Source organism: Pleuronectes platessa, chromosome 8 (assembly GCF_947347685.1).
Source record: "Pleuronectes platessa chromosome 8, fPlePla1.1, whole genome shotgun sequence".
Lineage (NCBI taxonomy): Eukaryota > Metazoa > Chordata > Actinopteri > Pleuronectiformes > Pleuronectidae > Pleuronectes > Pleuronectes platessa.
Window position 1 is genome coordinate 16,909,412 of NC_070633.1, and position 16,607 is coordinate 16,926,018.

General features: G+C 41.0%; 1 protein-coding gene across 1 annotated transcript; it reads right to left on the minus strand.

The window, feature by feature from the left end:
* Positions 1 to 2,998: 2,998 nt before the first annotated feature.
* ssrp1a (structure specific recognition protein 1a) lies at positions 2,999 to 16,212 on the minus strand. The gene is made up of 18 exons (XM_053429132.1): positions 16,077 to 16,212; positions 14,660 to 14,739; positions 13,411 to 13,596; positions 10,610 to 10,715; positions 10,082 to 10,275; positions 9,882 to 9,982; positions 9,559 to 9,688; positions 9,330 to 9,433; positions 8,754 to 8,882; positions 8,459 to 8,680; positions 8,013 to 8,085; positions 6,096 to 6,228; positions 5,949 to 5,994; positions 5,674 to 5,812; positions 5,359 to 5,526; positions 4,894 to 5,006; positions 4,619 to 4,802; positions 2,999 to 3,495 (listed from the first exon to the last, which is right to left on the minus strand). The coding sequence occupies exons 2-18, from the start codon at positions 14,711 to 14,713 to the stop codon at positions 3,430 to 3,432; spliced, it is 2,148 nt and encodes a 715-aa protein (XP_053285107.1). The 5' UTR covers positions 14,714 to 14,739; positions 16,077 to 16,212; the 3' UTR covers positions 2,999 to 3,429.
* Between the last annotated feature and the right edge of the window lie 395 nt (positions 16,213 to 16,607).

The window sequence follows — 16,607 nt, forward strand, 5'->3', positions numbered from 1 at the left end:
TTTATACATATTGCCCACTCCTACTGGAAGGCCTGTTCATGGGTTGGGTTGCTTTCGTTATCCACTGCAATTTAAGGCTTTCTTTAACTCTTTCTTTCAAAGTCCAAACGTTTCTGACGTGCTGCCATATTTATTCCGACTCGTGAAAAAAAACAAAGCCATGTTTTACAGATACTTGTGACCAATTAGCTGCAAGAGAATAAAACCTACATTTTTTCAGGCAGACCTGCCTGGAAGGGCTTCAGTGGTTCTTTACCGAGCAGAGCTACTTGGGACAAAGACGCATTCTGGCCCTGAAAAAAACTTCTGGAAAAGTCACAACTTCAAAAAATGGAACCTCTCACAATCCAGATGTTCAACATTATATAGTTTCAGTTTTGTAAATCAACTATATAAATAAAGAAATCTGATTGTACAAGAAGCTTGAGTGTAAATGCACTGTTACATTTTTTTTACATTGTATCATTACTGACAAATGTGCAATAATTGCGCCATACGATACGACCACTTCTCAATACATGAGTAGCAGCAGTATTATTGCCTCTAACATCAGGGAGATAATGTAATGATGCGATGACAATGTGTGTGTGTCTTTGTGTGTGCGCATGCAATGCATGTGCCTAGAGACTATGTCATTTCTTGAGTGCGTCCATTAGGTTTGTGGTCAATTATTGGTAATTCAATACAAATCGGGAAACACATAAACACACATGCTAGCTGTGCACGTACAGACGAGCACAGAAGCTTTCAGGCTGCACGTGACTGAAACGTCTATCACAAAGACATGAGCGTCTCAGACTCGGTCCTGTACATCGCTACTGTGGAGCCTATACATCTACAAAACACGAGATACTATTTGTCAAATTACAGATGCAGACAAACACGATAAGGGAGACTGAAGTGTTTCTGTGTGAAAGGAGAAACCATAGTGAAAGTGATCATCGTGCCACAGGAAGGGATCTATGTAAATAGGTTCACAGTCCAGCCTTCTTTGACAGCTACATATAGAACGTGCCGGAACACACACGCCCAAGATCACACGACTTTATGAGAAAACAAGGCACCTATGGTCACGCTCAATCAATGCTGATGCAGTGGGCCCACCTTTTAAATATAAAGAACGACTAATAGACGGATTGAAATGGAAATGTCCAGATATTAAAGTTCCCCAGAGGAAGAATCTCACAGATGTTTCCTGTAGCTCCCCCTTCAGGCCTAAATCCTGAATAATCCTGTAGAATATCTCAGTTTTTATCAAAGGAACTGTCACAAAAGTTTGTATCATCATGGATCCTAGATAATAAATCCCAGACGTTCTTCTGGTGCCACTATGAGGTCGACATCTGTCATTCTGAGAGAAATGTTTCAACCACTGCAGGACGAAATGCCTCAGAGGTTCCGAATAACACTCAGAGTGAGCTTCATGCAGGAATCGATACAAATGGCGCCACGTTAGAGGAATTAATAAAAAAAAACGTCCGACAGAAAGAGGTGGGGTCATTCTCAGGACATCTAGTTGGTGTTACTGCAGCAGGAAGAACATTAAGAGTACCTTATTGTCAAAACCAACAATATCCAAGTGGAAGTAAACCACACAGGGAATGTTTGGCTCTTAAAAACCACCCTCTCCGACCACACTCTATCAGCCTTTTTACAAACCTCTGCATACTTGGGCCCTCGCATGCCCTTTGAAACCACTTTCTCTCCAACATTCACCAGAACCGCCATCTAACTTCCCTTGATAACAAACACTCCCTAACCACCCTCCCTGGTTAAATGGGCCTGATGCATATCTTTACATCAGACAAGAATCCTATGGGGGTTTCCTGAGTCGACAGGAAAGAGCTTTTATTCTTCTCCTGATAGGTATTGTCGGGAGGGACGCATAAGCGCCAGAGTCATAACAGAACCTTTTTAGTCCGACAGACCGTTTAATATTGCGACATAATACACTTTAATGTTTATGTGTTCCTGAGTAGTGGGTTTTGGTAACAGGTTTTACTTGATATGCTTAGAGGAATGGCAAACCCCTAGGGCTGTGCTGAGGTTGTTCCTTCTGGTCTTTTGTGATAATACATGACACAAATGTCACAGTCTATGTTCTACACTTAATGCAAAAAATGCCAATATTCAGGTGATGGAGAAGGCAAAATAAAAATAGTGCATCTGTTTGAAAAAACACAAATACACACAAAATCCCACAAAGTGCTCTTTCCGCAGGATGATTTATTATTCAAAGAAAACTAATAATTGCACTCTTGCTGTGTAACAATTAAAAGATCTTTATCAGTGTGGCTAATGCATGAGAAAAAAATGCACCAAGCTGTGGCAGCACAAGGGCCTGTGTGCCAGTGGTTTATTTTCTTTTTTTGCATCAAATCAATTCAGTTGGTGGATTTTGCCAGTGAATTACACATGTTCAAATTTATAGACGGAGCATTTTAAGGACTTTGCATCTATGCAGACTGATCATATGGAAAGCAGGAAAAGTAAACGACAAATCAAATATCCCTGTAAGTCTTAACTTATACCTATCAATATGACAAAGCATCCGAGCGAGCAGGACCCTTAAACTGAGTCAACTAAAACAAATATCATTTATAATGTGGCTCTCCTTCAAGGACCCATGTGTATAGGACACATGGTAGTTTACTCTAGAGTGCGCAGTAATTTGAGAACACATATGAAACATAATTTTAAGAGCGATGCATTGTGGGTTGGGTTAGCAGAATTAAGCACATGCCATCAACACTCACGTTAGAGCATAAACCTCTCTTGGCAGTAATGTGCACACATTTGGAAAAGGTTTTATAAAATGTGGACATTGTGACAGTCAGTCCACTTCCCTATGTCCAGAGAAGTGGTCCCATCAGCCTAAGTGAGGGAGTTTCCTCAGCCGATACAATAAAAAAAAGAACCTATATAAATATAAAAGTGCTATAAAAGTTGCTGGTATCTAATATAATTTATGAAAACAGTGTACAAGAGACCAGCAGAGTATTTCTTAAAAAAATTTCATTTATTTATTTCAACCTGAAAACATGACATGGGAGAACAGTTTTTTAGATTCTCTACAAAAGAAGAACATAATTTCACGTCATGAATCAACTAATGAGTCCTACACTATCCAGTGCTATAAATCTACAACAACTATCTTAAAGGCTGAGATGAACAAAATAACTTCAGTAATTTGGGGGGGGGAATAAAATGGTACACCAGTATACCACTTTATGACTGAAACCTGCTGGAGTATCCCATGAGCTTTCCGAGCCTCTCACAAGACGAGTTGTACCCTCGAAGCAAAATGTGTAGAAGAAAGAAAACACAACTCGAGTCTTCTGAATTGTCTGTCCGTCTGTTTGTGTGATGTCAACATGAAAAGTATAAATGATTGGTCCTTGTTGTGTACGATGGGATAAGAGCGTGTGTTTAGTCAGACTCCTCCTCTGAGCTTGCGGGTGTGGAAGCCACCTCTTCCTCCTCTTCTTCCGATTCCTGGATAAAGAAGATATTGAGAAGCATTAGATGTATTGGTGTCAGCGAATCTAAATGATGAATGTGAATTCCTCTTTAGTTTGAGATAAAGTGAAAATAGATGTTAAAGATGTGACTGATACTGAGATGTGACTAAAGGCTTAAATCCAAGTCTGATTTAAAAGCTTCGGTTGCAAAGGAGAAATCTGAGGCTCCAGTTAAGATAAAGGAAAAATCAACAAGCTGTCAGGTATGTGTCTTGCCTCCACATTATCCATTACATTTGAGGAAGACTCATTCAACATTAATTTACAAGTATAACTAATTTTAGCTTCTATTTTACAGTTAAATCTCACAAAAATGAATTAACGAAGAATATTGCATAACTTGAAAAGTGGTGAGGTTTGGAATAAAATGCTGACAAACTTCAAACTGAGCAGCATCCACATCAAGAAGATCAATGATGAGTAACTTCCATCTCTACACTCCTTCAGCACTCTGACAATGGATTGCATCAAATGGATGGGGTCAGGGGGACAAGAATTAGCTCTGAGAAAATATCCCATTTACAAGAATGGGACAGACGTGCATTGCGGTCCCAGACTCGATCAGGTTTCTGCATCTCTGCCTCACAAACAAACGTCAGCTCTTATTCCCTCTCATTCTTACCTGCAAACTCTCCACATCTCGTTTCTGCAGTCATTCCCTCTCTTCTTTTCTCTCCCGTTTCAGTGCTATTCTTCAATGTTATTTTTTCTTAATTTTTCCCTTTTTACCATGTTCTCTGGAACGTCTGAGTCGGCAGGAATATCAAATATACTTGACATTGAATTTGCGTGGTTGTCACAGAGCAGATGTTAACTTTGGTCTGAATGTTGCTGTCCCTACTTTAATACTGGAGCAACACTTGATTGTGGGTGTTGGTTTTACTGTTGGGTTACAAGAAATTATTTGAAGCCTGCCAGTCAAACAACACCAGGACTTTTCATTGGTCATACCGCTGCTTAACATTATGCACAAATCAATATTTTCAAATTGTGATGTCCACTGCATTACTGGCCGAATGCTGCTTATTGTAAATTCATGGATAATGGATCCTGCTGCAGTCTGCCGGACAATGATGTCCTTCATTTCAGAGTTTTACCTTCTTCTTCTTCTTCCTCTTGGACTTGGACTTGCTCTTGTTGTCAGAGTCTGAACTCTCACTGGTCTCAATAAACTCGCGGCTCTTGAAGCTGTCGTTGCCGCCGCTTCGCTCCTTTTCCTTCTCTCCACCGGTAGACTTCCTCTTCTTCTCGTCTTTTTTACCTCCTGATTTTTTACTCTCCCTGAAGGAGGGCAGGTGACACATTGGCATACGTTTAAAGACTTCATGTGTTTAAAATAAGAGAAAAACATCTTGAGTGTCATAACTCTTACTTCTTGGAACTTGAAGGTGAGACGCCAAGGCCGACGCCACCACCACTTTCTTTGTACTCATTCTTTGCTTTCTCATACTGCTTCTTGGCTTCTCCTGCCTTTGCTTCCCACTCCTGAATGAAACATGAAAGTGTAAGAGAATAAAAGAACAGACGTTGAAATTTACCATCAGGTGAGTTTATGTGAATTCAAAAACTCTACCAGGGTTGGTAACACTGGTAACACTGACCGAGTTTGATTTATAAATATAAATACATTTCAATAGTTTAAATATATCAACAGACTATCTTTACAATGATCATACCAACAACTTTCAACTATTCTCTTGGAACACAATAACGTTTCACTCAGAGTTTCTCTGAATAAAGCTTGATGTATAAAATGTAAAATTACAACTGTCACTCTTGTAAAATGTAATAACTTGTATGAGAATAGACTTTTACTCTTCTTGCCATCCACCCTCACCTCTTTATCTTCTTTCTCAATTTGTCTCCACATCTCTCCGGCCTTCTTTGAAATCTCGGTGATGGAGATTCCTGGATTCTCTGACTTGATTCGTTCACGACTGGCGTTCAGCCAAATCATGTAGGCACTCATCGGCCTCTTGGGTGCGCCGGGGTCCTTCTGCTTTTTCTATTAAAATTGAAAAGAAGGGAAATCAGAAGGTAAATATTTGTAGTTATACAGAGTTACATAAACGTATCTGTGTGATATAACGGGGTCTTTCTCAATACACAATAATATTTCAAGTTTTTTCTCCCATGCTCTTTGCCCTCTCACCTCTCTGCGTGGTTTCCTTTCTTTTTTCTCCTTCACTACTTTTTCTTTCTTGACCTTCTTCTTTTTCCCACCCTCAGCATCGTCGCCGTCACCATCGCCGTCTTCGCTGCTGTCGCTTGCTGAGGCATTGCTGTCGTACCTGATTCAATGCAGGACAAGAAAAACAAGAAATCTTTAGCTTGGTGAAAGATTCCAGGGTGACAGAAAGCAAGCCAGGTAGTAAGGAAAAGATGAACAGATGAGCTGACCACAATTTTGATAAAACAGTCACTTACTCTTCTGCAATGTCGTCGTCTTCTTCTCCCGGGTTAAACGACTCATCTAGAAGGGGAAACAAGACGGAAAAGCCCACGATTAAACCTCCTGGTCTCCTGGAGTCATCATGGATTCCTTACATCTGTCACAATAAGTCAGTCACTCACCGCTTTCACCATCTGACTCTTCGCTCTCATTGCCCTCCTCTCTGATCTTGCCTTCAGCCTTCATCCTCTCCAGATAAGCATCGTGCTGGTCGTCGTCAGAGTCGCTGTACTCGTCCTTGTTACCTTTCATGCCCTGAAAGTAAACTGCATGGTCAAAAGACAAGAACACCGCCCACTGAGGAGAGTTTCTATGAGCTCCGACCAATCCCCTGGAAACATTTCATCAACCCAGGGGTTTGATGGCAGATCTATAGCATGACCTCTTGTTTGACATAACGTGAAGGCATAAACCCCCAAAAAACCAGACTAACAAAAAAACGTTCACGTTACAGGGTACAAGTTCATACCCAAAGTGTTATACTGTACTTTTACAGTATATGCAACAACTGTAAACATGTTTTATCAACAAGTAATAATCATTTCTAGGGCTGCTACAAATAATCAATTCAATCGATTATAAAAATTGTTGGCAACTAATTGAGTGACCGGTTAGTCAGGCCTGATATAATACACGGCACACCGTGGCAGCGTCTTCTGAGGTGTGGGCAGTAAACCATCGAATTGTTTCACAGTGGTTAACTTGTAGAGCCCCAAAACAACCTGCTGCAAGCTGGTTCATTGTTAAGTTTTGTGTAAATACAGACATGACTTCAGTCCAGTACAGATGGCCTGCTGCGGGTGACAGAGGCTGTGTGAGGGACAGACACACATTCAGCAGGACAAGACGTTTTTAACATTGGTTAAACAAATGTGATTATCCAAAATTAACTTTACAGATATCAGCTCCGTCATTTTGATTAGTCGTACCATCACTGTGAATAGTAAGAATTTTCATTTTGAGTATTAATCGGTTAACAGATTAATTGACTATCAAAATAAGGGCTAGTTGCAGTCCTAATGATTTCATTACTCATTCATTATTTAGCCATTAAATCATTAGAAAATAGAGGAAAAGGCCCATCAGGAGAAAGAAGCAAAATCAGTAAATCTCCCCACGTTGGAGATTGGATCATCAAAATTGCAGGAGATACATATTCTGTGAATATATCACCGTCGTTTATGACTTTCCTACAATAAACTGAAAATATTGGACTGGACGATCCTGCTGACAGCGTTTATCTTTACTTAAGCAGTTTAGTTAAAAATCTTCCCCTTTAGCAAATCACAATTGCTAAAGTATTAAAGACTTGTTGAGGCTGACTGTGTCATAACGTCAGGCCAAAACCAAAATCTAAACCACTTCTCATTCCACCTCCATGCATCAGTATCTGAGTCTGTCAGGACAAAGACAGATGACAGGAAATGGAGAAGAGCCCCACTTATTTTCATCGACCTGCTCAGCTGACCCTGTCCCCATGGCAACAGAGGGCCTTGTTACCAGACAAACCACAGACTTGTATATCAGAAGACAGCATTATGGGTAATGCATCAGCATTGCCCATTTATGGCAGAGGTCATGATGACAGCTGTGTGAAGTGTTAAAGCACACCAGAAGCCACCAGGAACACATTAGTCAGGACGATGCAAACAAACGAGCAGATCAGCGCACACACACACAATTATCACTCACACACTCATTCACCCCCTTATCCCATGATTAGTCATAAATCACCCGAGATTCATCAGGTTCTACACCAGGCGTATTGGTAACATCAAACCAAATCAAGATCATTGGAGGATATTCTCAGTCTCAGAAACATACATCAGCAGGATGCCATGCAAGCAGAAATAACTCCACACCGTAAAAATCAAGTGCCTATTTCACACGTGACGCCCATGACCGTACCCACCTTCTTCTACAAGGGTACAAGGACAGACACACAGGAGAAGAGCAACAGGCATCAATATGTGGGATGGAACAAAACTCACAAACAGGATATCATATGTTTGATTACAAACTGGGAAATGTTGCTTTACCTCTTTGAACCCTCTGTTCTTGATGTTGAGCTTCTTGGCGTTGACAAAGTCAAACAGTTTGCCGTATTCTTCTCTAAAGGAAAGAAGACAGGGCTGGATGAGATATCTCCAAATTATATCCATCACAATGAGCTGTCACATTCATCGGAAATTAACATTCACTACATCAGTACATGGCATTTCTGTTCTCAGGCTTAAGGTAAAGGCAGCAGAGTCCAGAAACCGCAGGGGAGACTTGACAAAGTGGTTTCATCCAGTGGCCAGGATGTCAAGAAGGAAAATTATTTTTGAAATGATTTACACCAGAATATGAACAAATGGTTCCTCTATGATGAACCAGGTAGAGACTCACAACGAAGTATTTCTTGATTATCACGATAGATCTGCTTTTGTTGTATGACAAATGAATTACAGACATTCCTGCAATGAAGAGTCAGTGTCCCCACCTCTCAATGCTGCTGAAGGTGTACTGGCTTCCCTGCTTGGTCTCTATCTCAAAGTCGAAGGATCGTGTTGTGGTGGTTCCTCTGGCGAAGTTGACACAGGAGATTTCCTCGAAACGCAGGTGCACGGGCGGCTTGTGGACGTAGATGAAGCCTCTCTCCAGCGGGTAGAGGAGGCCCGAGGAGGCCTTGTAGGAGCAGGTGATGCACTGAGCTCCGGAGTGACTGTGGAAGAATTAGGCGTTTTAGCTATGTCTTCTGTTATCAGTAAAAGTGTATTTAAAATGGAGGGGCCTACCCTTGGAAGTTTCCAGGCACGGTGATCTTGCGGTTGACCAGTGACTTCATCACCCTGCTGACCATTTCGTACAGTGACCCGGACATGTTTTTACTGAGTTTGCCCTCAAAGCGACGCTCCACATCTTCTCTGTTAGACACACAGAGGAAAAGAACAGGTAAATGGTTGTGTATTTATAAAGTGCTTTTCTAGTCTTGATGACCAAAGCTCTTTACAGTACAGTTTTACATTCACCCACAGTGAATCTATTAGCAGCACTTTGTTGTTATATGAGGGGCAATTCAGGGTTCAGCATCTTGCCCAAGGACACTTCGGCAGGCAGATGGGAAAGACTGGGGATCGAACTGCCGACCTTCAGGTTGGAGGACCACCGCTCTACCCCTCAGCCACATGTCTACTCACTAGCTTTCTGGTTGCTTGTGCTGCTGAAAAAACATGACATGTGCTCTAGAGCTTTGCCTCCCCCTGGTGGAAGTTTGCACTGGGTATTTTATTTTTATTATTTATCCCAATTCAATGTAACAGGCCTTTTATACAAACTCGGCCACCTATAAGATCATGGTGCACTCTACTCACTCGCTCATGTTGAGAGTGAGGCTGAGTTCCTCTTCCTTGGAGAAGAGCAGAATCAGAAAATGATAACGCGTCTGTCCCTGTTTGATGGGCGGATCCAGACTGATCTATGGAGACAACACAAACACAACAAGGGGTGAACAAATAAGTGGAGAAAATGAGGGAAGGAGGGAGAGAAGAAGAGGAGAAAGAGTGTTTCACTCAGTTAAGAGTCACTCAAAAGTCCACTCACCACAAAGAACATCTGCCTTTGGTCCTTGTGTGGCAGCAGGAATAGACGGAGGACAGTAGTATAGGGAATCTTGTAGTCGAAGGTCTTACCATGGAGGTGAAGGAAGGAGGGGTAGATACGAATGTCATATCTAAAGAAAGAAAAAAAAACAGCATTTAAGAGGGAATTTAACTAAAAAGAAACTGGACATCCAACTACTAGTGTGTCATTTAAGAAAGTGTACAAACAAGATTTGTACAAATAAATCCATTAAGAAGTGAGACTTTATGAAAATTTATGGTTAATTTCCCACTTTTTCATGACTGTTTATGTTGATCTCTCACCTTCCTCTGGGAGTAAGACACTGCAGTTCTTTGAAGATACACACAGCGTCTCCTGTGGCCTGGATCACGTCGGCCTTACACAACACATTTTGGGCAAATGCCTGTAAAAGAACACACACTTTTAGCAACCTTAAAACCACTGATGTGTTTTATGGAGAAGAAACAAGGAATAGAAACGGATGTAAAACATCCTTCCTCACTTCAACAGGGTCTTGTCGCTCATCAGACTGGCTGGGCGGGACGTAGAACCGGACTTCCATGAGCGACACCTCTGTGTCGTCATTCTGGTGAAACTCCAGAGTGACTTCATTCTTCCCTGTGGCACACTGGGAGACGTTGGACAGTGGGATCTCAAATGCTGAGTTGTCATTTACTTCAAATGATAACTGTGGTCCTATCGTGGGAGACACAAGGGAGAAATGTCAACAGCAGCTTCTTCTCCAGTTTTACAGTGTATTTCCAGTATCTTGATTTACTGCGGTGCTGTTGTTCAATTGAGGGCAAATTCAGTTCACCCAGGTGTCATGATTTAGTATCTTCTTTGATTAAACTAAGAGAACATCTTTCAAATGTGTTGTTTACAAGTTGATACAAGTTTAATCACTGAGAACAAACTGATGTTTACACATTGATAGTTGATTCTTAGTCTACTTATCATGTTTAGTACACAACATACTTTACATTAGTGACCCCCTGTCAGATGTTAATACAAATACGTGTATTTGTACCTGAGAACTTGGCTGTTCCCCAGTTCCAGCCCTTCACACACAAGTCTTTCTCGTTCAGCTCCACCTTGTAGTTCGCCTTGAAGAACTCAGAGATCTTTTCAAAGTCCTGATGGAGGCCGATGGTAGATGAGTGTCAGCAGTAGAAAATGAGAGAGAAAAGACTCAGTTATCAAGGCAGTAAACGTACTGGCACTGCATGGGTCAGAGCTTAGCAAAACACCCTCAGAGGGCGAGGGAACGGGGGCTAATTAATCACAAGGCAGTTATAACCGCACCCGCCGCTTGAGCCACTTGGGAACAGTGGAGGTGAATGTAATCCATCCGCCCTAGTCGTCCGCCTCCCCTCCACACCAGCCCTGACAATCAGCCTATTTATTTATCCTGCAGGCTCGCTTACAACTGGAGAGGACTCGTACTCACACACAGTGACAAACACATGGTCAATCACACACACACACTCACTGTAGTCCCCACATGTGGAAATGATTTTGGTGTGCGAGTGTGTGTGCAGGGGAGAGAATGAGACTCTGTGGGAAACATAGTTTAGGCACCTGGATATTTGCCTATCCACAAGGTTATTATCGCCAATTAGAGCCCAGTGTGTGTGTGTGTGTGTTTGTGTGTGTGTGTGTGTGTGAGAGAGAGCAAGTCTATCAGTGTGTATGTTAGCCAGGATTAAGGCATTGTTTAGACAAGCGAACATGTGTGAGCAGATGTGTAAATGCATAAAATCTGACTTTGTGCAAAAGTGGCCCATTGGTGTTCATGCGTGCTTGAGTGTGTGTGTGTGTGTGTGTGTGCACGCGCATGTTCACTGTGTCCTCATCAGACCTGCTGCTCAGTGTTTCTCTACATCTCGTTGCAGTTGAGGCAGATTTGTTGTTTCTCGTTTTAGGGTTGTGCAATATGACTAAAATTGGTCAATTCATATCCAGATAACGAAACATATCACGATGCAGCATATTTTACTCTCCTCCGCGTTTCTTTGTGCTGCCTGCATCTGTGCCGTATTTTAGAAAGCAAAACACTGTCCAATTGATGGAGAATATTGCTATAAAGAGTGATTTGTAACTAAAAGAAATAAACAATAGACCATGAAATGAAACAATAGATTTTTTTCTTTTGTCAAATGATATAGTTCATCATACTGCACAGCGCTAGCTCAGCTCATTAAACCATAATAAACACAGGCTTCCATCACTACCCAACACAGAGAAACACAAACATGTATAACTCACCCAGTCTGTCTTTTACAATGACATGTTTTACTGCTGCTCTTACAAAACATTCATCCACTCATTAGCTAAACGGTACGCTCAGTTCATCACCTACAACTCTCCATTAAACAGAGAAAAAACTTTGTAACTTTGAACTTAGCATGTTTTTATGTACAAAATAATTAAAACTCCAATATCCAATGTAAAAACAAAATTTTATACAAAACCTTAATTAAAATGTAGAAAAATCATGCTTTACATCAGACTTAACTGAGGGAGTATTCAATAGACATTATTTATTCCATTCTAATTAAACAAATGATTACAACTCTGACTATTCATTTGGAACGGCAGCAAATGACAATTATTTTCATCATGGATTACCTGGAAGACCATTTTCTCAATTAATCAATTTGCTTTTTAAACTTTTAGACGAATGTTAATCATAATTTCCTTATGTCAATATGATGACTTGTTTTAGTCAAACCCTCTATAACACTAAGATATTCAGTCTTCAATAATATAAAACAGAAAGACAGCGGTTACTTTTTCTTTACATGAGACTAAAACCATTTCTTAGGCCTGACTAATTTTTTTAGAGCTCCAGGTTCAATGTCAGATTTAGTTAAAAACAGAAACATTTTGGGGGCACAGGAAAAAGGGAGCCCCGTTAGCAGAATGCCACACACTCATTGACGTCTTGGGCCAGCCACAAATAACACTGAGTGACATGAACAGACGACAATTACACAACACTCGGCTCCTCCGACAGAGATTCAGCATCTTGCACAAGGACACGCAGATAAATCAAAGCCTCGGCTCAGCTCGCCAGCGGCAAAACCTCCAGCCAACTCACGATTACCGACACTGGCTGTGCGATAATAAACAATGACATCACAGCCTGCCCTCCGGGACAAGAGGATCCATCTCATCCCAACCTAACTTTTTGCTGATTAACCCCAGGAGACGCTTGCTCTCACAGCCACGGACTCCAGGTTATACCCACTCCTCCATCCCAGTCTTTCACTGGTGCGCTGACATTCCCCATACACTCAGAGCGATGGAGGAAGAAAAAAAAAATAGAGCGATAGAAAACAAACAAGACCACAATTTTTTTTTTCTTGTCTGTCTTCTGAGCCAAATTGTTTCAATGGATTGATATAAACACTGACTCACATGAGCCGATGATTACACTGTTTATGGAACACACATGCTGGTGCTGGTTTCCCTCATTAATCCCATTAGGAGCTTTGGGGAGAAGAGCCTACTCATTCGCATACTTTTGATAGCAACCCACAAAAGCATGCACGCACACAAGTGGTGGCCTTTTACGCAAGATGGAACAGTTTTTCGTGGAAATGTCAGATGTGGGATGGAAGTGGTCCCCTTGCTTGTGTTACGTTCTTCGTCATAAACATAGCGCTGAACAAAACAGCAGTCTGTCAGTCTGTAATATTCCACTGTTGCTTAAGAGACGCCTAAGCCTTGAAAACAATAAAACAACTTCTTTATTGCGCACACACAAATTAACAAAACTTTACAGAGCCTGCGGATATTAAGTCTTGTCGAGCGGAACACACTTACCGTGTCTCTGAAGCCATCGTATTTGTAGATCTGCCCTGATGTGGTGCCCAGTTTGATGCCGTGACCTAAACACACTCGTCTCCACTGAGCCAGGTTGATGTCACCGGCCGAGATGCTGTCCACCTTCCCAGTCTTGGTGCTCTTATAAACCACATTTTGCTTACTGATACGCAGCCGCCCGTCGTTCTGAAGCAATAAGAGATGGAATTTGTGTTAAATATTGGGGTTTGCAGCTTAAAGTAGAACTTTTACCACAGGGAAGCTAAAATGTCAACAGCTATAAAAAAGGAAGAAGTAAATTCATTGTTCCATGTAGTATTTAAGAAAAGGTAACTCATTCCTACTTATCAGATAGGATTTTTTTTTTTTTACTTTCCTATTCTTCTATGATAATAAAAAAATAATCTATGCATTTGATTTGCAGACGGAAAAAATACATTTGAAATCATCAACATGATACTTCAAATCTTCTACCCATTTACGGATCTCTTATAGATCAAAAGATGTGTAATCCAAAACAAACTTTGCTCCTAAATTTTGAAGATCTCTTAATTTAGCTTCACTATCAGTTTCAGTGTGGAGGTGTCTTTAGAACCACAAATCTATCAACCCCTTATTCAAGATGATTTGTTTAATACTTTAACACTGATGCATTTTTTAAGCATACAAGTAATTTCGATCAGGTCTCGGTAAATTCAAAGCAGCTTTCTCATTTCAGACTCATCAAACTGTAGTTAAATGATCTCTTTTTAAGTAGCAACATGGTGTTTTTTTAACCCGTTTACGGACCTGCGGGTAGTCCGGAGAATTGGGTCCGGTCTTTACCCGCAGATTGTTTTACACACATGCACAACGCAGCGGGAGGTTCTCTGCACAGATGTGATCACAACGGAAACAAATCCTCCACATTATTAAGACGAGAGGTGGAGCAGCCGAGTGCAGAGACAAATTAATTTCACTGCGGAGATCGTGTGATTTTGACGACACACAGAACCCGGCATTGGCTCTTATCCCCCAAAATTCTGGATTAACCTTTAAAAAATAATACATTGACCTCATAAACCATTTCATATTTCTCTCCTTTACATGACGATACAAGACAAAAAATATGGATATCAGTGGTTACGCAGTATCTGACCCAAACTTATTAAAGAGGAGATCAAACCGAGTATTGAAAGTATTCTGATCTAGTGTGATACCTCTCTACACATCAGTTTAGAAAGCAGAGGTTGATGATGAGGATACTGACCCAGGAGCCTTTGAACTCCTGGTAAATGTCACTGAACTCCAGTGTGTCTCCCATCTCAGCTCCAGGCGATGACTGATGTTCTAGGGACAGACAGAAGAGAATGCATTGAATAAACCAACATCCAGAGAGCCTTTTTCTGCAAGTTTCAATAAGTTACATTTAAGAATTTTTATGATCATGATGAATTAAATCCAATACCTATGTCAACTATGACAGACGAGGAATATCAGAGTCCGAGGATTATTCAAACTTGCCTCAAATTGAAGGTGAAGTCACCAAGTTGAGAAGAAACCTTTAAACATCTCAAACTATTGCGACAGTATCTATAGTTTTCCCACAGCCATGGAAGGTGCAGTTATCAGTTCCACGGTCTTGTTAATGGTTTTAATACTATATACACTATGCTATAAATATCTAATTCGTTGACAGAGACATTACATACAATGCATTAAAACCTTTTAAAGCACAATAGAAGTAGTGTTTCTTGATCGTTAACAAAAGGCCAATATCTAAGTATTTTAATAATTAATAATTAAAAATATGAAAGACTTTAAAAGGCCTAAAGGTCAGATTATTATATTTTTGACTTTTGAAAACTTTAAATGTCCCCGTGAACACAGACACATTGTTTTTCAGTGTATTATCTGTTCAGGGAGTGAAGGAAGCTATGTTTCATTTGCAGACTAATGGTGGGAGTCAGTGGTATGATCCACAACATAGTGTATATATTTTATATTACTGAGATATTGATTGTGATCATAATCATGATCACAATCACATGATCATCATCATAGCTTCAAACTGATGAATCACGTTGAGGTGGTAGAGACCAAAAACAGCCACGTTGTGATGCTGAACAAATAAAACTAGCTTGTGTTTCTTGTTAGCTTTTGTTTGCAGTGATATGGACATCTCTGCTCTAGATATGCCAGCTAGCTAGCAGCTAGCGTCTGGTGACGTTAGCGATGCCCTCGTTTACGTTTAACTAAAGTTTCAACCATTGTCTCCTCCCGACATAAACCAGTTAGCAGCGATTTCCGTTAGCCGTCACTTTAAAGCGAGCAGAGACAGTATGTCCTGACGTCCATGCTGCGCTAGCAACAATAGCTAGGCTAGCTTTAGCTGCACTGGGTGAGCTTCTTTTACGACACGGTGCTCCGCTGAGTCCTCGTGTTGCAAGGCACAGAAGCGATTTGGGGTACCGCACCGCCACGTAGAGACGCGGCGCACTTTAAATCGAGCGCTCCCGCAGAGCTAGGCCGGTGTAAAGAAGTGAAGTGATGTGAATTCAGCAAAAGGAAATAAAAGTGGGTCTGAATGAAGCACGTGGACTGAACACACTCTCTTATAACTCACACGTGCCTCGGGAGCAGCTGGTAAATACGACATAAATCGAATAAAAAAAACTTCATCTTACTGTGGATGTTCGGCGCAGCTTCGCCTGTTTCCCGCGTGTAGCATCGGGAGCTAGCGTGACGTCACCGGAAAGAGCCAGGAGAGGTTAGTATTTACTTCCGCTGCGGTGACGTTTGGGTTTTCAAGAGTAAAGATTAAAGATTAAAGTCTTAAATAGACATTACACTTGGGAGTCTTTACCCGCAGCTCCTCTAACAACACGTGAAACACTGAGACACTCACAGCAACTGAAACATGTGTTTGCAAGAACCACTCATCACCACTGGGTGGCGCACAACACACCTAATCAAATAGATCCAGAATTTAAACAAAATATTCCAAATTGAGAATTAAATTGTGACACTTACTGAACACGGAGAGAAACAACACAGAGGTGTTATCAACATTTATTTAATAATGAGATTGTAAGGAAATCCAATTTTACTCAGTAATTATTTATCCTGTGAATCAAAGCAGCGTTAATGAGGCTTTCAAAAACCCTGGATGACATCAAACAGGATACTAGTAAATTAATCTGCTAGAGGTTGGTGTA